This window comes from Haplochromis burtoni, unplaced genomic scaffold (genome assembly GCF_018398535.1).
Source record: "Haplochromis burtoni strain Fernald_Lab_line unplaced genomic scaffold, NCSU_Asbu1 Contig_253, whole genome shotgun sequence".
NCBI classification, from domain to species: domain Eukaryota; kingdom Metazoa; phylum Chordata; class Actinopteri; order Cichliformes; family Cichlidae; genus Haplochromis; species Haplochromis burtoni.
Window position 1 is genome coordinate 465,581 of NW_024582614.1, and position 21,888 is coordinate 487,468.

A 21,888-nucleotide genomic window follows, 5' to 3' on the forward strand; every position below is an offset into this window, starting at 1 on the left:
CTGTGATTTATCTGTTGTAACACGTACAAATGTCCACCTGTGCTTTGCTGTTTCAACAAACTCTGAAATGTTCAGATTAAATCAGGCCTGTTAAGCTGTGTATGTAAACGTGTCAGGAGTTGCTCGTACTTTCATCTGAGGTCAGCAGGTAAAGCTGTGTTTTTGATGTTTCCGTGTCATCCACTTCTTGATATTGTACTCATAAACATACATAGTGGTTACATCTTCCAACAAACTGATGCACTCACATGAACTTACAATCAATCTATTAAAAATACATAAGTTTGTGCGCCGGTTTGTGGAAGCCGGCATGTTTCCTTTGTATATGGTGGCCGAGACGGACATCTTCCTTCTGACTAGTTGGATTTCATCTGTAGCTGAAGACCGGATACATATGTTGCACCCCAAAGGTGGAGAAGAAGAGAAGTTGTGCCATTTAAATTCATGTCTGTGCCATTGGACTCAAGATATGAAGGATCATACCTTTGTTTTATTGTAAGACGAGAAGTTCCCCAAGGAAATAAAAAGCGACAACACCACCGGCGTCATAATAAAATATCATCCTCTTCCTCCTCACCTCAAACCTTGGTTGCCATGGGTTACAGTGTAAATGTAATGTTTTTAATTACTCTTGGCTGACTAAGACATGTTTGTCCTATATAATCACTGAGGCTACGATTAGGTACTTGAATTGAAACTAAATCTGTTGACCACAATCCCCAATCTACTGACATCAATAGAATCAATAGAAAATTCCATGCATCATTCTTGTGGGAAGTTTCACTCTGTGGTCAGCACATGTGCTTTATCGTAATTTTGTGTATTTTCATAAGTGTGATTGTTACAGAAATAGGAATATCAAATATTACCCTTACTTCTCCCAGAGGAATTAAGACTGTGATAATAAGCAAGTCTCTATCGAGCATCTCTATAAATTTGCTGATCTCTCCTGTTCACATATCACCATCCAGGAAATGGTTTTCTTTCTCTTTGGCCTCCACACACTTCATCAAGCTGTCTGACTGCAGCAAACCTCTCACCATAGACTGCTGGCTGGTGTGTGTGTGCACATGTTGCTGTGTGCAGAGCAGCACTTGGACAAGACATAAACAGTAGATCAAGAAAAACTGGTGTAAATGGCTGTAAAAAAATGTATTTATTTTTTTTAATTAAAGTTGGTCAAATTATTTTAAAAGATAATCAAATTACAATGTAAAAAGAATTGAATAATATACAATCAGTTATCTATATTACTGAACCATTATACCTGCTCAGGCCCAAGCACCAGAATGACACGAATAGCAAAGAGCCGATGAGCACCGAGCTGCTAAAGAGCCAGATGTGTACCTCAGGAGTTGGTGTAGACCAGGGGTGGGGAACTCAAGGCCCAGTGTCCTGCAGGTTTTAGATATCACTCTGGGTTAACACATCTGAATCAAATGATTAGTTCATTACCAGGCCTCTGGAGAACTTCAAGATATATTGAGGCCATATTAGCAATTTAAATCAGCTGTTTGGATCAAGGACACATCTAAAACCTGCAGCACACCGGCTCTCAAGGCCTGGAGTCCCCCACCAGGGGGGAGTCTACACCCAGCCAAACAACAGCAACAACTAAAAGCAGGAGTCACATACAAGTTCAGCTATAATGGTGATAATACATCAGTTGTTTAGTCAGTTGTTGTAGATTTACTGTTGTGTGAAAAAGAAATTACACCCGCATTCATTTTCACAATTTTAAATCTCAGGATATATTAAAAATACATCTGGACATCTTAGCAGCCTCTATCCATCAATCTTTAAAGGGTTATTAGTTATTTCCAAATAATTTGAAACTCATCATATTACAGTGAGAAAGTTTATTCCCAGGTGAAAAAAATATTCAAGACAGCTGCAAATAAGCTTCTCATGACTGGAAGTCCCAGAAAATCCCCCAACAGTCAGACTAAGACAGAGGGTATACTTTCTTTCCACAATAACTTGTTGCCAACTTGTTCTTTTTCGCTATATTTAGCGAGTTTTAAGACCCCCTTAGTGACTTTTTTTTCTCGTGGCCACAAATAAGTATTTCGTGGGCACGTTATACTATTTCGACGGCACGAAGTAGTATTTTGTGGCCACAATTTATTTATTTTTTGGACCATGTCATCAGAGGGGCTATAAAAATGATCTTGTTTGAACAATAATCGCGATTTGTGGACAATACTAATAACGTGTACAGAGAATATAGAGCATTTGTTGAGTGAGACAACAAAACGTAAACTCGTAGTTTGAATGTCTGAAACAACAAAAGCTCCACGTGTCAAAAGTTCATCTCCGCAACGTAACAACACAGAGAGACTGTATCCGACGTGGAGGGTCATTCTAATCACGTGAACTCATTTTAGCCGGAAGCTTAGTGTCAGGGCTGAACCACGTGATCAAAATCTAGGACAATTCATATAAGGTGTAGTCAGATCCTTGAACAACATTTATCGTTTTCTGACACAAAATTAGTACAGAAAAGCGGGTTGTACGGGTGGGCAGTTTTAAAGCCTACATTGCTCCGGTTGCTTGCGCAGAGTGTTGTCTATATCTCGGCTGTGGCACTGTAGCGGGTGTTAGCCCGCAGCAGCTGACGCTCTTGTCCGCACCTTAATCAACGTTTTGTTCTTGACACCAGACCAGGAAGTCAGATCGTGACGCCTACAAGCTAGCTGTTACCTTAAGCGATGACAGCAGAAAGGAATTCGAAAACAAGATACATGGTTGTAGTTTGATAGTAAACGACGCCGTTTAAGAGCCGGAAAGCTAAGCTGAAAGATTCTACCTCTCGCATTTGACCTGGTTTACATTCAAGTCTGCTATCTAGCTTGTTATTTAGCCACCTGGAAGGATTGACGCTCCCTAGTATTAGCAGCTAGTTACCGCTAGCGAGTCAGCGATGGCGGTGGGGCACAGAGTCTGCTTTGTGGCTGGATTTTTATTCATATTACTTCTGCCTGGGTGCGAAGCGAGAATACACAAGCTTACATTGACGGTAAGGCAACAAATTATGACAGCGCTAGCTCGGGAGCTAATGGCGTGTTGTTTTCCTCTGCTCCCGTCGAGCGTCTTACTACTCAATTCGTATGTTGTAATTCATTCTAATGGCAGAGGACGGTCCAAACATAATGTCGCGTTGGGTTTTGTTATGGGCGCACGAGAAAAGCTACCAAAGCTTCTTAAATCTGAGTCTTAGGAGACATGTTTACTGACTGAACCACAACAGCTGAGCTCTACTTGTTTGTTCTTACAACCAGAATGAAATTCGCCACACCATCGACCTCAACGACTTTGGCTTCTACGCTAACGGAACTCTGGATGTCCACCTGCATTCACTGCAAGTCCCGGAGACTCAAGTGGACTTCAGCAAGTACCCAGTAAGTCCGGTGTGTGTGTTTGGTTATATGCGGTGGTTCATTTACCTTTCTTTTCAACAGGTGGCATTGTGTTCTTCAAAACGATAGAATTGAGTTACAAAAAGAAAGAAAATAATAATAATAATAATAAAAAAAGCAGGAACAAATTCAAGCTAGAGGTAATGTTGTACCAGGCAGTACCGTTAGATGTACGGTTTTATATATTAATATGAAATGGCACATCTATTACAGATGTGCCATTCCATTTCTATTCATCATTTGTTTGCATAAAACCTTTAAATCTGAGGCCACATTTGAATACAACTATGTCAAAATGTTCTCCAGCCTCTCCATAAATGTAAATCCACATCTGTAATTCGGGACAGGTGCGTCAACAGTTGTTTGACTTTGAATATGAAAAAAAACACAAAAAAAACAACTAGCAGTCCTGTAAAGACCCATGAAACTTATCATATGTGGTCAAACTAAAACAAAAGTTGAATGAAAAGAACATTTTCTTCATCTTTGTTACTAAGAATTTCACTCAAAATATGCCTTTTGGACAGAGACTGAAAATTAATGCGTGATTGGAAATGAAGGCTCTGAGTTTGCGTTACTTTATCTGTGGAATTTTTCAGTTTTTGTTAATAATTGTACAGCCTCTTGGGTTTTAATAAACAGGTTCACCGTAGCAGATCCATAATCAAACCCACAGTCGCTGTCCATTTTGTGTAAATGGACAGCAAATTATAATCATCAACAGGTTTAATTAATTAAAAAAAATTTTTTAACACTGAGGCTTTGAAGGGAAACTATATGTTTGTTAACTGCTTGTTAAAGAATTAATATCTTGACTCGATTAGGCTGCAGACAGAGTTAATGAAGTATTTTTGGCCCAGCTAACATATTTGTGTTGTTATTTTGTGGATTCTCTATGTAATGTGGCAATATTTTCTTCTATTTTTGTATATTTTATACAGTGTGTAAAGTGTTTGTTAGGTTTACCTAAAAGCTTAATTCTGCTCATCTGGATGTAGCGTTTTCACTGAGAAAACTGTTTCGTCACTCATCCAAGTGACTTCTTCAGTGTCAGCTGACTCCAGGTTTCCCAACTTTATAAACAGTACATTTGCACAATGACTGAAACTAGCACCACTCATGAAGGCCAAAGATCAGTGGTTATGAGAATTTGCATATTCATTATCAGGAGACTGACCTCACAGCCCAGAACATCTTTTTAGCAAAGATTTCTATTTATCTTGGTACAGAAGCAAAAATAATGAATAGAAACAAAATAAACAGACAACAAAATTGGTCTCAGAACCAGTTATCAGGCTAATAGTTCATTTAAAACAAAAGGATTCAATCTGACCTTTTTTCAAATTTTATTTATTTATTTTCCCCAATAATTCATCAGACTGAAGGACTAATGAGCTAAAACATAAATGAAATCCATCCAGTTATTCACATTTCATTAGAACGGCCACTTCTCCTACAGTATTAATCAGGATTTAATCAAACCATCACGCAACGATCATCTAATGGGTCTTCACCTGAATTACTCAGCTGCAAGGTCTCAACAAAATGTGCTGTTTTGTGGGGAACAGCCTGTTAATTGTGACTATTCATGGTTCAGATGAGCTACTACGTCGCTGACATTTTTTGTTTTTTTTTTTTTTTTTGTTTTTTTTTTTTTTTGTTTTTTTTTTTTTTTTTTAAATATAGGGAAAAAACATACAATGAAAGTATGCATGAACATTGCCTTTAATAAGCCTCTCTTCCTAGACAGTTGTTGTTAAACATTCGAGTGCACTGTAAGCAGTGTGACCGCTGAAGTAATGTAGTGGAGTGCTCGAAACAACAGTGAGTCGGGCTAACCTGACACAAAAGTCATGAAGCAGCAGCAGTGAGCTCATCAACCTTTGGTCTTGTGTTTGCGATGGTGTCAAGTGTCATGTTTTAAGAGCTGATTTGACAGTAAAAACTTGCAGATTGAGTTAGTGTGATAAAATATGTGTTATAAAATAAATAGAGATTTGAATCAGCTGCTTTTAACCCTACTGATTAACGTAATCCCACTTTCTTAAGGTTGGGTTCAGCCTGTCCAGATCGCGTGATAATGGAGTCTTGTCCTACACAGTAAGTACATCATCATAAATATTTCTGTTAGAATTGTACATCATTATTTTCAGACCTTTCAAAATCAGTTGTGCAATCATGTAGGACACGGACGGCCTTTTGTTGAAATGCACTTATGAAACTTTTGTTATTATGAATACAGGTGTTGAGTGAGTGTTTGTGTGACGTTTCCCCCTCTAGGCAGAGGATTTGAAGAAATGTCTGCTCACTCAAAATTCGACCAATGCCGAGCCTCTCATTCATTTTCTCATTAATATCAAGAACCAAAGGTGTGGATGTTTCAGCACTAATATTCAGAAATGTTTGTTACAGTGCCGTCGGCAGCTCAGTGTGTGGAGGCTAACTGTATAATTTGTGTTTGTGTAGCGTCAGTGTGAATGCTGTGAATAAACAAGACAACATACTGATTGCGAAGGAAAAGGTTGAAGCAGATAAAGGTTAGTGTTGGCCACACAAATACCAAAATTTGGATTTTGCTTCCTTCAGTGGCATCATTTAAACAAAGTACACTTTAAATTTCTATCCCACCCCAAAAACAATTCTATTTAAAGTGTTCTATTAAAGGCTTGTCTTTATTTATTTTTTGATAAAGAGAAGAGTAACTCAGATGTATTCATCAAGGTTCTTCTGTTTTTGTGATAAAGGAGCAGGTCTTAAGAAGTGTTTGTTTATGGTATTTACATAATATGTCAAATGTAAGATAATTTCATAGTCTCTGATATATTTTACACAGTGTAAGGATTTTCATCAAATGCACTTGTAGCTCTTTCCCACTAGTACTTACTCTGCTCAACTCGACTCTGTTTTGGTCATTTGCCATCACAGTCGAGTGTCAACCAATGTGCGTGGGATCTTCATAACAACGTGGCTGAAAGTGCTGTTACGTCATTTATATGTGGAACAAACGGCACAACAATGGCGGGCGTCGAAGCGATTTGTATAGCTACTATTCAGCGTGTGGCTTTTTGTCACAGTCTGGGACCATAGTGTTGATTTTTGTGAACAAGACGCTCTCACGACTCAAACACTGACATCACTGACTAACCAATCGGTGTTATGCAGTCTGTTAACATCATTTTTGGATCACCTCTGATTTGTGTGGAACTCCGGCTGAGTAGGCACTAAAAAAAAGTACCTGGTACTACAAGCCTAAGCCGAGTCAAGTAGGTACTAGTGGAAAGAGGCTTTGCTATTATACTGTCCTTTGTTTTCATTCGACTTTGCCTTTGTTTTTGTTTTCTTGATATGAAAGCATCCACCTGTGTATAGAATGCTCGGAATAAACAAAATTTCTACCTTTGTGCCTGGCATCTGCACTTGTGCTCTGTAGATCAGGAGAAAGTCAAACGTGATTCAGAACAACAATCAAAAAATCAGGATAAGTCAGCGGAGCACCAAGACAAACGGAGCGATGACAAGAAACCAGAGCAGGCTGTGCAGAACCCTGAAGCTGTTAACGTGACAGGGACGTTCAATGTATGTTTTTCTTGTTTTTTGTTATTTTGGTCTATTTTTAGTTTGATTTTAATCCCAAAATTAATTTCTACGCTGTATTTCATTTTAGCTAAGCAGTCGCCACCATGTGACTTTAGATTTGGAAAAAAACGGCAGCATCTACAGCTTCAGTGTAAGAAAATCCTCCTTATCCAGTATGCTCAGGCATGTTTAAGGGCAGGATCGTCTCTGACAGGAAGTGTTTCCTCTTTCTCTTAACAGTTCCGCATACGGTTTGGCTCAGAGGCGGAGGGCCTGTACAGCTTGAAGTTCCACTACTGTCGAAACAGCGATCCGGGATTTAACGAGCCCTACTCGTTTGCAGTGAGTTGAGTATTTTTGAGTTTATAAAATGCACACTCACGTGCGTGTGTCTGCTTACCATGTTGCGTGCATCACAGGTTGAAGTGACGGAGAAGAATCCCCATGGCTTCCTCTCTGCAGCAGAAATCCCTCTGCCTCGCCTTTATCTTTATATGGCTGGAGTTTTCTTCATTGCTGCTCTGGTCTGGGTGTACAATCTCATGAAGCACAGGTACACGGGCACAATGAAGTAATAGTGAACCACACTGTTTTGCAGGATTGGAAATTAAAAAAAAAAAAAAATCACTTGCATAATCTGGGAAGCCTTTGCTACAAAGTGTATGATGGAAGAATACGGTTAGGGCCACTGGCTCATATGACCCCATACTAAAGTGAACACAGTTTGTAGTGTTTATTGTTATAATCACTCTAACATGAAGCATGACAATATTTGCTAATTGACACTAATTAGATCATTAAGCATAGGATCCTGTTCACACCTCAGTGGAAGACTGTGGCACAGTCACTGTTTTACAGTGGGTGTTGAGTAACTTCAAGTACTTCACACTCACTACAAGGAACTTTTAGTTTATAACGTTTAAAAAAAAAAAGACTTTGGCTTCTTTGACACATCATACTTGACAACGCAGCCCAAATACATTTTTTAAGAAGATATCTGAAGTATTTGCTCCAATCATGACAGTGAAAGAGCACTAGCTACCACTGGCCTTCCTCTAGATCCCACTAGTGCCCCGCAGGACTCTACAGACATGCCCATAGATGCTGCAGCCTTCCCACTAAAGGAACATAAAGCAGGTTTACAGTGAGTGATTTACTAAAACGTGTTGTCCTTTAGCCAACTTGGCAGCTATAGCTCTGACACAGTGTTCTGCTGTGGCTTACTGTTGCTCTGGAAGTGCTCATAGCCCAGAAAATAAGGAAGAAAGAAGGAAAATTGAGTTACAGAATAAAAACATGCGACCCCATGAACTGCTGGATTTATTAAAGATGGTTTTCTGTGCTGACATGGCTCGAGCTTAGCTAACAGGTTTGCATTCCCAAAAAAAAAAGACAGACTAACAAAACTGAGCTGCAGAGGTCATACAGTATCCTGCCCCAAAGCATTTGCCCAACATTTTCAATTGCTTGACTAAAATTTACATCATAACTAATTATTTGGATGAACCTTAAGCAGTAGGAATAAAAGCATTTCCTGCAGTGTTTAAACATCTCTCTTCTGTGCTTGTTTGCAGTTACAGTGTATTCAAGATCCACTGGCTGATGGCAGCGCTAGCCTTCACAAAGTCCATGTCACTGGTTTTCCACAGTGTAAGTGCATCACCACCACAGCACAGTCTGAGTTTGAATCCTCTCATAAAAAGAGACTCACTGAATTCTGCCTCTGTCCCCGTCTCTCTCAGATCAACTATTACTTCATCAACACTGAGGGGCATCCTATTGAGGGCTGGGCCATCATGTATTATATAACACACCTGTAAGCAGAACCTCAGCAGAATCGGCGTCTTAGCCTAGGTTGTATTTGATTTGTATTACACACAAAAAATGTTTGTATCCTTCCCAGGCTAAAGGGGGCGCTCCTGTTCATCACACTGGCGCTGATTGGTACTGGCTGGGCTTTCGTGAAATACATCCTGTCCGACAAGGAGAAGAAGATCTTCATGATCGTCATTCCTCTGCAGGTGAGCAGCAAATCAAATGGTGTTTGGGTGATTTTTATGTGTATTTGCTTTGATGGCTCGCCGGTCGTGCTGCAGGTCCTGGCTAACGTCGCATACATCATCATCGAGTCTACAGAGGAGGGCTCCAGCGAGTACTACGTGTGGAAGGAGATCCTCTTTCTGGTGGACCTTATCTGCTGTGGAGCCATCCTTTTCCCTGTTGTGTGGTCAGTGTGATATCTGTTATTGAATTACATTTTAGTCCCAAATTAGTTTTGGGGGCTAGTGTTTAAAGTTACTAAGATTTCTGGGATAAGAGGATCAGTATGGGAAAGTGGAGCATGTTTGATAGAGTAGAACGCCCAGAATAATTCAACTTCATGAAAAAAATGAGAGGGGACCAAAAGCATTGCCGTCCAGCCCTGCCTACTTGATGAAACAGTCATGAAAATTTTCAGTTTGAAGTTATGAAACAAGAGATAAGTAGTTTCTTGTAATTCGAAATGAACTTTGTGTTACATGGTGCATGCATGCAAGTTTGCCCCAAATAGCAGATTCATTGTATAACACGTCTCTGTCTTTAAAGGTCAATCCGTCACCTACAAGAGGCTTCTAGCACCGATGGCAAAGGTGAGTCCTGCTGCAACTACAGGGCTTTAATAGGTGGAGAGGTTTTGTTCTGTGTTTAACTTGGTGCATGTTTCTTTCAGCTGCCATGAATTTGGAGAAGCTCAAGCTCTTCCGCCATTATTATGTGATGGTAAGAAGGCCAGTATTTTGCTGTTGTTCTGTGACCCTCCATTCATCTGAACAATCGGACCAGTAATAGATTTACCAGTTACACTGAAAACTTGCCTCTGACAATGTTTTTTTTTTTTTAGCAAAGCAAAATTAATCCTGAGGAAAAGGAAGATTTTAGTGTGATTGATTTTTTTGTTTGTTTAACCGTGCAAATTTAAAGAGTTCTTACTGAAATGTTTTCTGTCATTTTAGATCGTGTGTTACATCTACTTTACAAGGATCATAGCCATTCTGCTCAAATTCACTATGCCTTTCCAGTGGCAGTGGTGCTATGAGGTAAGACGATGACGGTGCAGCTACAGCTCTCTGAATCAACAATGACTGGCAATACTTGCCTGATGTGAGCTGGTATAAATCTGCCAGCACATTACTTATTTAAAGCCCTTTATTAAAGAGCACTGTATTCCCCTCTGAGGCCTGATGGGATATTAGTGTTGCTTGAAGAATGTGAAACAGCGCATATGTTAAAAAGGCCTTGTGCTACTTATTTGTTTGCAAAGAAATTTTCCGGATGTTGTGGACAGTGTTAAGACACTTTCTCCTGTCTGTTATTAAACGCACTGTTTCTTCTTCAGTTTCTGGTGGAGGTGTCGACTCTCATCTTCTTTGTGTTGACGGGCTACAAGTTTCGCCCAGCATCCAATAACCCCTATCTCCAGCTTCCCCAGGACGAGGACGACGTCGAGAATGATGAAGTGTAAGCGTGACACGTCTGTATGAGCCCACACCTGGCATTTAAATAACTTATCCTGTTACTGAGTTCTTACTCTACCTGATTAATTTATACTTGGAGAAGTTATAGAAAGTAGCATGTCTTCAAAGTATGGTTGAAGTAGCCAAATCTCCGTATGAGTCTTTTATTCAGATTTGGTTTTTTGTCCTCATTAACACAAAGTGAAAACACTATGATATAGCATAGCATGTGTGCGGTGTGATCATAAATAAATATTGAAGAAAACATTACTTTATGAGTGATAGTGCTGAAAGAGCTGAAACTATTCTAGTGGTGCTGACTGTCTATTTAGTCCCATCACATAAGGAGGAGGCTTGTGTGGGTAATGTGTGGCTAAGTGTTTGTTTTTCTGTGATTTCCATAAGATTTAATAATTCCGACTGAACTAAGATGAAGGTTGAGAAAGTGTTTGCCATTAAAAGTGCTGCTGCTCTTCTGTTTGTGTCCAGAGTGACTGAGTCAGGTGCACTCGAGGGCATTTCCAAAGTCAAGAAGACGTCCAACGGACGCGATCGCCAGAAAGAGTCCACCTTGTGAGCAGGAAGCTGCATCTTTGGGAGCGGCCAACTAAACATCCCGAGGCCAGCTGACAGAAAGGGGTACACACACACACGGACCAAGGCTCCCCACTTCCAGTGACAGCTCTCCCATTGAAACTCTTTCTGTGGTTGCAGTGGTTGTGCCCACTGTCTGGCTATGCAAAAGCAAAAAAAAAAAAAAAAGAAACGGACTAACTTATTGGACGCTCTCTGTTTCCCTTAAATGCTCCACCTAAAAACTGAGAGGTACTGAGATACAACCACATGGACGGGTGGAGATATGAAAAGGAGCTCTGATGTTCTGTATGTTTCATTTCTCTCTCCCCCTCCAAAGATAATTTTTTTTAGACACTTGCTTTTGAGTGTGTTTATAGCAGCTATTTAAAACTGTACTTCTGCGAGCCTCTTAGCTGTAACTATTTCTGTGCAGAGTGTGTTTTGTGTGTGAGTGAAAGTGAGACGACACAGGATTTGGCTACCCCCGCCTCCCCACCCCAGTGACAATAGCCCATACTCAGGTGAAAGGCTAATCAGTATATTTCAAATTTAAGCATCCGTCTCGTGTTTCATTCCCATTGTTCACAGGTCATAAAAATCCCACTTTATCACCACACAGTACCGTAGGTTTTTTTTTTCCTCTTACATGTATGATTTGTATATTGAAATATATGGTTAACAAGAAGTTGTATATTTCAATATAGATTGACTTATTACATATTGAAATGTTATATTTCAGTATTATTGTTGATGTTGGAGACTTAAGCGTTCCTCCCAGCCCGTCACTTGGACTGCTGCTGTAATTTAGTGCTTTAGTGGTTTGAGGACAACTCCAGTACACCTCTGTGAATACAACCAATATGGTGACATGTGAAGATGTAGGCAGATGAACAGTTTTTTTTCTCTAAAATAAGCAGAGAAGTTTGCCCTCTGTGTTTTCAATGACGGCCTTGTTCTTTACAACCCCTCCCCCCCATCTCTCGTTTGGCATTGCTGTGCCAACTGGGCAGAGAAGTGACCTAACTGATCATTTTTGAATTTGCCTGCTTTTGGTTTTACCTTTTTGCTCTTGATGTGAAGCTTATTTTATGAATTATTGGTTTGATATTAGGTTTTGAAAAGATCAGCAATGTGTGTGCAGCCAAACCGGGTGGATGGCCATTTGTAAATAAGACTGCTGACACAAAAGGAGGCACATAACACTTTGCTGAGCAGTGCAGGGAGGCTTTGTGGAGGGCTTTAGACAGTTCGGGTTCAATCAGATTTTTTTCCCTCTTTTTGGATAGACAAACAGGTGTGGCGATGAGGAAAGACTACTGAGATTTTACACCTATCACTCGGTGCAGGGATGACCCCAGTACCTTGGAGGGAAGGATTTAGCAGTGGGTGAAGTTCACTTTAGTTTCAGTGAAAACATTTTTTTAATTGTTACAGAGAGCTGTTTGGTGTCTGTATCAGCTGTCACAATAAAGTTCTGCAAAGTTCTCCGATTACACTGTTATGTATATGTCATTTTTGTGGTTTTAAACTGCATAGCTTGCACTAAAATAATCAAGATGGGAAAAGAATTGTGCTCCAAGCATGAAGAAAAGTGGGGAACCTGCAGAAGGAGTCACATTTGCCCTGAGCTTTGGCTCCTCCTGTGCCTGGTAAAGGGGCACCGACTTGACGGAGCTCCTTCAGAGGCCCACACATTCAGCTGCTGTCTGCACAGTACTCTGCATGAGTCAGCTGATTGTGATGCTTACAACATGTTGAGGGTCTGACCTGCTGTTTCTTCATTTACATGATATGTAAAGTAACTACTGAGCAGGTTTTGCATGACAGCCGCCAAACCTTTCCTGCCCATCTGTTTATTTAAATTACATCTGCCTCAACTTTAAAGGTGATTTATGGTACTCTCGTGCTTCACATCATGTAGTTCTTTAAGTACAGTGACTTCATGTTCAAGAAAAAAGTTTGAGATTATCTGAGCTTTGTGACATTTTGTATTATCCTGCTGGAAACGGCAATCAGAAGATGCATACCATCTGGTCAGAAAGGTATTGACCTGGTCAGCAACAGTACTCAGGTAGGCTGTGGTGTTTAACTGATGCTCAGTTGCCACCAAGGGGTCCAAAGAGTTCAATGCTTTGTTGGACTTTCAGCAGGTCATCTTGACGATGCTTTCATGCCTAAATGCACCTAAATGCTTGAAAATGTAAGGGAAAACTTTGAAAACACATTAGATCTCAATGAAGGCGAAAAATCAATGCAAGTTAGGAATACCTTCTTTTTTCTTAACTTAGTAGTTAGATAGAACTAAACACTTGTTAAACACCAGACCCTGCTCTCTGACTTCCTCCTGAGGTTCATTCGAAGAGTTCCTGCAGTGGGAAATTACCTAAATTAAGCAGATTTCTTGGGCAAAGTTGCAAAAATGAACCCATCCATGTAAAACAAACTAGTTAATAATGTAAATGTAAACTAGTACGCTATTTTATAAATGAAGCAACCCAAGGAATTATATCACCTTCAGCTTAGTATGCACACACAATTACATTTTTTTTTTTTTTTTTTTTTTTGTGCAACATTTTGTACAGCAAGAATGGCAGTCATTTAATGTGGAGCACACTCTGGGAGCAGTGGGCCGGACCAGTCAAACGTCCTTTCTGTCAGTGTAAAGATGTCCTGTTTATTTTTTTTTGTTACTGTTGGCCTAATGTTTAAAAATATATGGTGTAAATTGAAAAAAACAAACACTATAAGCACTGTTTCCTGTCATTGTCAATGGGGGATGTGTCCATCTGTAGGCAAAGCTGTAAAGCTAATGTGAATAAAGTTAAAAGTACAAAATCTAGCATGCCAGTGTATATATTTTCCAAAAACCGAGTGGGCCGGATTGGAGTCTTTGCCGGAAGATTCTGGGCCCCGGGCCTTAAGTTTGTCACCCTTGCTGTAGAGCAGTATACATGTGGGATCTCCATCCTCACTTTAACCCTTGCTTGCACAGCAGGCAGTGATTCATTACTAATGGAAAATTTCGAAGCGGAAAAAAACCCAGAAACGGGATACAGTTGGCAGTCTCGAGGCTGCTCCGCCCCTCCGTTCTGCGAGCTGCAGGCAGACGCCGGTGCTCACTGCAGTCACTCCGCAGTGCATCCAGCATCAGACTGCAGTCTCCTCACACCGCGCCTCCCTGCGCTCCCCTGGCAGGTGGACACTTATAGAAGCACGCGGGGTCGCGACCATGTAAGTATCATCTCGAGTATCTTCTAGTTTAAGAAACCGTTCGGTGATGGTGATGTTTGTGATAGTAGTTGACTGTTATTTTGCAGGAGTTTTTGCGGCGTTGCGCACAGGTAAAGTTGATTTGTTTGCGTCATCGTTTATCGGCTGCAGGAAAATGCATTTTCAAGCTGCTCTAATACATCAGTGTTAATAATAATAATAAACAATGAAGATCACCGATGAGCTCATTTGGACACAGTCCGCCCGGTTACTACATCACCTGTATCTGTGAAACGCCCTTCCTCTTTAACGCCTTTTTTGTAAAGTTGGAATAAAATTAGGATCTGAACAGGTTGTGATCACAGCGGGATGCGATGAGCTGCCGATCCCGGTTCTTCCTTGACCTCGAAATGCCTTTGGATTGATTTAGAAAAGACCCAGCCTGATGATGCAGCAGATTCCTTCGCTCTCTCCCTGTTTGCGTCGCACTGAGGCAGGAAAACGTGTCCTGTTTCACCTCCGCAGTGCAAACACGCCGGGATGCAGCACAGCAGGCCAACTCCGATTTCTGCAGTCTAGCACCTTTTAAAAAAACAAAAAAAAAAAAATCTGTCGTTATCATTGTCTTTCATTTTAGAACAGCAGTCCTTTGATTATTTAGAGAAACTGTAGAGTTATTCTACCCACACAACATCCTTTCGCTACAAAATCATTAATGCTGTTTGTCTTTCTTCATCACTCTTTTAACTTGTACACAGACAGTTCTCTTAGTTGTTTCCCATCAAATGATTCTTTGATACTCATGAGACTTTTTCCTCTTTGTTATGTAAATCATTTGCAAACATCATTGCCTTGTGTGTCCTCCCACAGGGCTTTCATCTCAATCTTTGCTATTCTGGCCCTTGTGGTCTCAGCTGAAGGCAGTGTTGGGTAGGTGGAACGCTTCATGCAGATTGCATTACAAACCTGTAATGGCACTGAAATGTTCCGGTTTCAGTTCCACACTATGGTTTTCAAACATGGCTTTAAAGTGGAGGTTTGTGTCCTCTCAAGGAGGAAACTTTATTCTTTTTATCAGTTATTTACAAGTTTCTGACCACTTATAAAATGTGTTCAATGTGCTGCCCATTGTGTTGGATTGTCAATGCAACCTTCTTCTCCCACTCTTCACACACTGATAGCAACACCGCAGGAGAAATGCCACCACAGGCATCCAGTATCCGTAGTTTCAGGTGCTGCACATCTCGTATCTTCACACCATAGACAATTGCCTTCAGATGACCCCAAAGATAAAAGTCTAAGGGGGTCAGATCGGGAGACCTTAGGGGCCATTCAACTGGCCCACGATGACCAATCCACTTTCCAGGAAACTGTTCATCTAGGAATGCTCGGACCTGGCACCCATAATGTGGTGGTGCACCATCTTGCTGGAAAAACTCAGGGAACGTGCCAGCTTCAGTGCATAAAGAGGGAAACACATCATCATGTAGCAATTTCAAATATCCAGTGGCCTTGAGGTTTCCATTGATGAAGAATGGACCCACTATCGTTGTACCCCATATACCACACCAAACCATCACTTTTGTTGTTCCAACAGTCTTGGAGGGATCCATCCAATGTGGGTTAGTGTCAGACCAATAGCGGTGGTTTTGTTTGTTAACTTCACCATTCACATAAAAGTTTGCCTCATCACTGAACAAAATCTTCTGCGTGAACTGAGGGTCCTGTTCCAATTTTTGTTTTGCCCATTCTGCAAATTCTGTGCGCCGATCTGGGTCATCCTCGTTGAGATGCTGCAGTAGCTGGAGTTTGTAAGGGTGCCATTTGTGAGTAGCTAATATCCGCCGAAGGGATGTTCGACTAATGCCACTCTCCAGTGACATGCGGCGAGTGCTACGCTGTGGGCTCTTGCTGAATGAAGCTAGGACAGCCACTGATGTTTCTTCATTAGTGACAGTTTTCTTGCGTCCACATTTTGGCAAATCCAACACTGAACCAGTTTCACGAAACTTAGCAAGCAGTTTGCTAACTGTAGCATGGGAGATGGGTGGTCTCGTAGGGTGTCTTGCATTGAAATCTGCTGCAATGACCCGGTTACTGCGTTCACCAGATATCAACACAATTTCGATCCGCTCCTCACGTGTTAACCTCTTCGACATGTCAATGGCTGTGAACAAAGAGAAACTTGTAAATAACTCATGAAAGAATAAAGTTACGTTGAAACCAAGCACACCATTGTTTTTCTTGTGACATTACCAATAAGTTTGATGTGTCACATGGCCCTCTTCCTATTGAAAAAACAAAAGTTGTATCCAAGATGGCCGACTTCTAAATGGCCACCATGGTCACCACCCATCTTGAGGAGTTTGCCCCCTCACATATACTAATGTGCCACAAACAGGACTTTAATATCACCAACCATTCCCATGTTATTATGGTGTATCCATATAAATGGCCCATCCTGTACATTGAATGTTTATGGAGCTTCATAGTAGGCACAAGTCAGCTGAATTCATCCCCAGTTTCTTTATGAACCTGACTTTTTCTGACCACGTAGCGCTGCTGGACAATTAATGTAATTTATCAGTCTTCTTGTTGCAGACCCAGTACCAACAGCAGCTACTGCACAGAGTCAAAGGAATGTCTGGAATATGAGCTGATCTGCCAAACGGATGAATATGAAGTGAGTGAAAGCTCTCAGCAGCCAGCAGTGCAACACGCGTTTCCGACTTGTCAAGCTCGTATTTCTCACATACCGTGTGCTTGTGCGCGTTCGTGTCCAGGTGCGGCACTACAGCCCCACTCGCTGGGTGTCAACAGATGCTGAAGCCTATTTCATGGGAGTGGGTGCGGCCATGGCTTTCAGGAGACTCTTCCAGTATATTACCGGAAGCAACGAAGGAGGTAAGAAGTCGATATACAGGAGGTCAAATTGAGCTTTGATGAAGTGCATCAGTGTTTGGAATGATGATGACGGTGGTCATTCAGGTGTCCAGATGGACATGACCGCTCCTGTCCTGGTCAAGATCCCAGAGAAGACCAAGATGTGGGAGCCTGCTATCTACACGCTCAACTTCCCACTGCCGTCAGCCTATCAGGACAACCCTCCAGCACCCACTAATGACAAGGTAAGCCCTCGAATTGCCCTTGCCTCTACTGAGGTCAAATGCTGTTTATCCTGCCGGTAACTGTGTAATTCAATCAGTGATTTTCAGCTTTCAGATCAATAGAGATCATTGACGAGTGCGCGGTACTTAGTGCGGCTGGCCCTGCTGCTGCTCTCACTCAGCAGAATAGAAATGCATAGTGCTGAGTCAGCAAGGCGCCAGTGCTCTCTGTGTTTTCTGATTCTTAACAGACGAATCAGCCAATCACATGGCAGGAACTCATGCGTGTAAGCATGTAGAGATGGCATCCGAATTTAAGTGAGCCAGACTACTTCAAGCTGACAGGAAGGCAACAGTAACTTAAATAACCGCTTGTTACAATCAAGGTTTTCAGAAGAGCATCTCTGAATGTACGTCACACTGAATCTTGAAGCAGATGTGCTATAGCAACACAAGACCACACCTGAAGTGCCATTCCTGTCAGCTAACAAATGGACACTGATCTGATCTCTGATCTGATCAGTCTCCATTTCTGCTGTAACATTCAGATGTTTGTTGTAAAAAAACACGAACACATGGATCCATCCCCCCCTGTGTCAGTGGTTTAGGGTGGTGGTTATGTGTGGGGGATACTTCTGTGCCAGAAAGAATTGGGGCGCAGTATAAGCAAGGTGTTCCTACTAAGGCTTCCAGGTAGTGTGTGTATAACGTTACAATGATCAACACACTTGTTTCAAGCAGTTTATTTTTAAACTATCGACTCTGTGTGCTGTCAGTGACAGCAGATGGTCGTCTTAGTTCCACAGCTCTTGAGGACATGGGAGGCTTTTTAAGGCCCAGTGTAATTATTTTGAACAGTGTATCGTGCAAAATTTCTCTAGTTGATCCCACAAATAAAAAGATCAAATTGTATATAAGTGTAAGAGTTTCTATTATATATCTATATCTAAAGCTACTCTGCTGCCCTTCCACTTTGTTTTCCACATGTATTTCACTGTGCTGGATTCTTCTCTGCATCCATCGCACAGCTGTATTTCACTGAGATGCCAGAGATGGACGTGTACGTGAGGAGTTACGGAGGCTGGATGCTGTCGGTCACCTCCAGGCTTCACGCCCACCTGCTGACCAAAGAGCTAACCAGAGTTCGAGCTTCGTACAACCACAGCTATCACTACGGAGTCGGCTATGACAGGTGCTACGCATGTCTCATTTCTAATTTTCTTTGAGGGAATCACTCATGACTGTGTCATCATGTGGTTCTTTTTGCTCTAGTCCATGTTGTGCACTCATTAAACAGTATTATCTGGACTTGTACTGCTGCACAAGGCATCGTCGCCTACTTCCAACTCTTATGTTCATGTCTCTTCTTCGTTTCTTGTGCGTAGCCCCTTGAAGCTGTTGAACAGGCACAACGAGGTGTGGTACGTGGCCGAGGGCGAGCCAGTTTGCTCAGATCCACACGAGCCGACACCTGCGCACACACCCCGTCCGACTCCCACCAACTCTCCCACAGACTTGCCCTTCGAGCCTCTCCCAGACAGCCTCTCTGATTCCCCCTCACTCACTCCCTCCGACCTGTCCTCAAACACCACGTCCAACTCCACCTCACAGATGCCCTCTGACACACCCATTCTGTCCCCATCAAACACTCCACCCAGTTCTCCATCTGATCTGCCTGCTCAAGCTGCATTCAGCAATCCCCAAACGTCCACCCAGAACCTGCTGGAACCGGCATCCAACTCCTCCGATCCCACCTCTGTGAGCCCGTCGCTGGAGCCCCAGTCTGGCACCACTCTGTCGAACAGCGTGGCTACCAGCCCCGAGGAGACACCGGCCGACACTGAGCCTGTGGTCGAGCCAAACGATGCTCATTAGCAGCAGTCAGATGTGATTCAAGCAGCTTTTCCAGATATATTTCTATGTAATCTAAACAGAAAGCAAACAGTGGAGGTGCTTGAGTCTGCGTGTGACAGACAGACCTGCTGTTCCTCTCCTTTTCCTCCTTTTCTCACTATACCCCTACTTATGGCACCGAGTGTTTAACTGTGTGTTCTATCGCAGCTTTGCACCTGCAGCTTCTCGAATCACTGATCACGTGCACTTCCACTTTGTCATTCCAATCTTATCCCACCGCTCCAGCGTAGATTTAAGTGAAATCTATGTATTAGTTAGAAGGTTAGTAATCTGAGTTATTGTGCTGGTTGATAGATGAAATGCTGGAACGAATTAATAGGCCAGACTTAATTATCTCAATGCTCAGTTTCACACTGAAGTTCTTAATATTTACTGCCTGGGTGCAACTTTCTAAAAGTTCATGCGTTCAACTTCTTCATCACTTTTGTCATGTATGTGGCAACATATTCATTTTGCATTTTCATTGGGATCTTTCTTGCAATCTTAGACACTAACTAATAATACAAACAGTTCCCAGATTATGACTTTGTATTTCACTTTTCTTTCCAGTATGTTGGCCCAGAAGAACCCCCAAAACTGCAGCCATATGATTTGTCAGCTCCAAACTTAGATATGTGCAATTAAATATTTACCAAAAATACCTTCCTTTCCTTTGCAATACATTTAACCAGTATGTTATGGGAATTAATAGAGTAATCAAATTTCAACATTTATACCTGAACAGTATGGTTGTTGAAAGTAAAACTGGACTCCTTGGCTCTGGCCTTTAGTTTTTCGATTAATGTTTCAAAACCTTTAAAATTACTTTCCCTGCTAAACTTGACCAAAAATAAGAAATGTTTTGTATGTTCTGTTACTTTAAAGTGGTCAGAAGTGTTTCTCACCACTAGGGGTTGCTGTAGAGCAGTGCTACGTCTCAAACTCTCTGAGCAATCTTGGTTCTGACAAGGTGGAACTACTGAAGCGGCCAGTTAGTGTATTTCTGGTAATCTCTATACATGTCCATATAGTACATGGTACTGTAAGCAAGGGTGATACAACAAGAGTGGTAACGGCTAATAATAATAATATGCCACATCTTTATCAGTAAAGAAGAAAGTCACTATCATTATGTTAACGTAAGCAGCTATTTAGCTCTGTGTGTGTCTTAGGGAGTAGGAGATCAGTGTTTCAGCCATCAAGGATGTAAACGTCTTGGTAAGAAATACTGAAAGTTAAAACTGTGTTTATCTGTAAAGGAAATTGTTATATTTAATGTAATTTAGCACTGTGTAGAAATTAAGAAGTTCAGTCTGCCCTCATGTAAAATCTTGATTAGTCATATTTTCTCTAGAAAATCACTCCACAACCACGTTGCTGTAGCCATGTCTGTGTGGGTTCTCTCCGTTTAGCTTTTAGCCCAGCAGTGGCACTGCTTTGCAAACCGTCTGCTTAAGTGTGACCTACAGTTTCAACCAACTGCAGTAAGACTGCTCCAAAGATCTCAAAGAATCCCAGTTGATTAAACCAACGCAATAAAATTGACATGTTAATGAATTACATCCTCTATTGATGCATCTCCGAGCTACATGCTGTATATATACACAATATATATACATTCTGTTTCTGATGAAGATGCAATAAAATAAACATGAACTCATGTTGGACTCATTTTGTTGCTGATGGTCTGGACTCCACTGACTAAAATGTTCAATTTTCCTTTTATTCATTTGTCAGTGAGCACAACTGAAGGGGAATCGACCCAAATGGTCTCCCACATGTATTCTGGTTCTGTTCACATGGAACGGCATCTCCCTTGCAACCAGGAGAAATGGGTCAAAACCTATATAAAAGCAAGGCTGGAGCGCACCTGCAGCCCTGTAGCAACTTTGTCAATATTTGTGGAGGAAAATAAGCAGTGAATGAGAATTTTATGAATGAATGAGAATAGTATTATATCGTTAGCAATGTATTGTGATAATATCATATCATGGGGTGTTTGGTGATTCCCACGTCAAAGCCAAGCACTGAGGTTGGCAACCTGCAGCTCACGAGCCACTGTACTGTAACCGTAAGCCTATTTATACATTACTATGTATCATTAATACATGTACATTAATCTATCCTGTCCTAATTACATGTAACATCCTTGTTACCCGAGATTGCTGATCTTTTTCTCCCTTCATTTGGAAGGGGCCACAACAGCGCATTTGAAGCTGAAGGTTGCTAATGCCTGGCCTAGCCAATAGCGAGGCTCTAAAAGAGCCAATAAGAAACTTTAGGTCAGTTATATAAAATGATCTTGTCTTCTCAGTAAGATGAGGTCACATGCTGTAAGTGTGAGAAACGACAACAATGAAAAGTTTGATCAGTGGAGTTTAATCCAGTTTGTTATTTCATACATGTATGCTGGTTTGAAAGAGACCAGTTTCACTGTGTGCACTCAACCAAGAGAAGAGAACCGTTTCAGTAACATTCAGTCCATTCTGACTTCACCTTAACAAATGCTTTTGAATCCCTAATGAATCTTTTTAGGTGTTTTGGTGCTTAAACATACTGCCCTGTGACATTCATCAACTGTATAGAGATTTTCCTTTTTTTGCTGCAATGGGA

General features: G+C 41.4%; 2 protein-coding genes across 2 annotated transcripts; both read left to right on the forward strand.

The window, feature by feature from the left end:
* The first annotated feature begins 2,455 nt into the window (after positions 1 to 2,455).
* On the forward strand, positions 2,456 to 12,558 carry LOC102293227 (protein GPR108). The gene is made up of 18 exons (XM_005938463.3): positions 2,456 to 3,019; positions 3,282 to 3,401; positions 5,469 to 5,519; positions 5,700 to 5,788; positions 5,886 to 5,956; positions 6,850 to 6,995; positions 7,084 to 7,146; positions 7,236 to 7,337; positions 7,415 to 7,548; positions 8,570 to 8,645; positions 8,738 to 8,811; positions 8,899 to 9,016; positions 9,092 to 9,222; positions 9,582 to 9,625; positions 9,706 to 9,755; positions 9,989 to 10,072; positions 10,372 to 10,493; positions 10,979 to 12,558. The coding sequence occupies exons 1-18, from the start codon at positions 2,924 to 2,926 to the stop codon at positions 11,064 to 11,066; spliced, it is 1,659 nt and encodes a 552-aa protein (XP_005938525.1). The 5' UTR covers positions 2,456 to 2,923; the 3' UTR covers positions 11,067 to 12,558.
* Positions 12,559 to 14,090: 1,532 nt separating this feature from the next.
* soul5l (heme-binding protein soul5, like) lies at positions 14,091 to 20,935 on the forward strand. The gene is made up of 7 exons (XM_005938462.3): positions 14,091 to 14,296; positions 15,146 to 15,205; positions 16,877 to 16,958; positions 17,059 to 17,179; positions 17,264 to 17,403; positions 18,411 to 18,574; positions 18,768 to 20,935. Coding segments are annotated over exons 1-7 (1,059 nt in total). The 5' UTR covers positions 14,091 to 14,294; the 3' UTR covers positions 19,258 to 20,935.
* Positions 20,936 to 21,888: the final 953 nt, after the last annotated feature.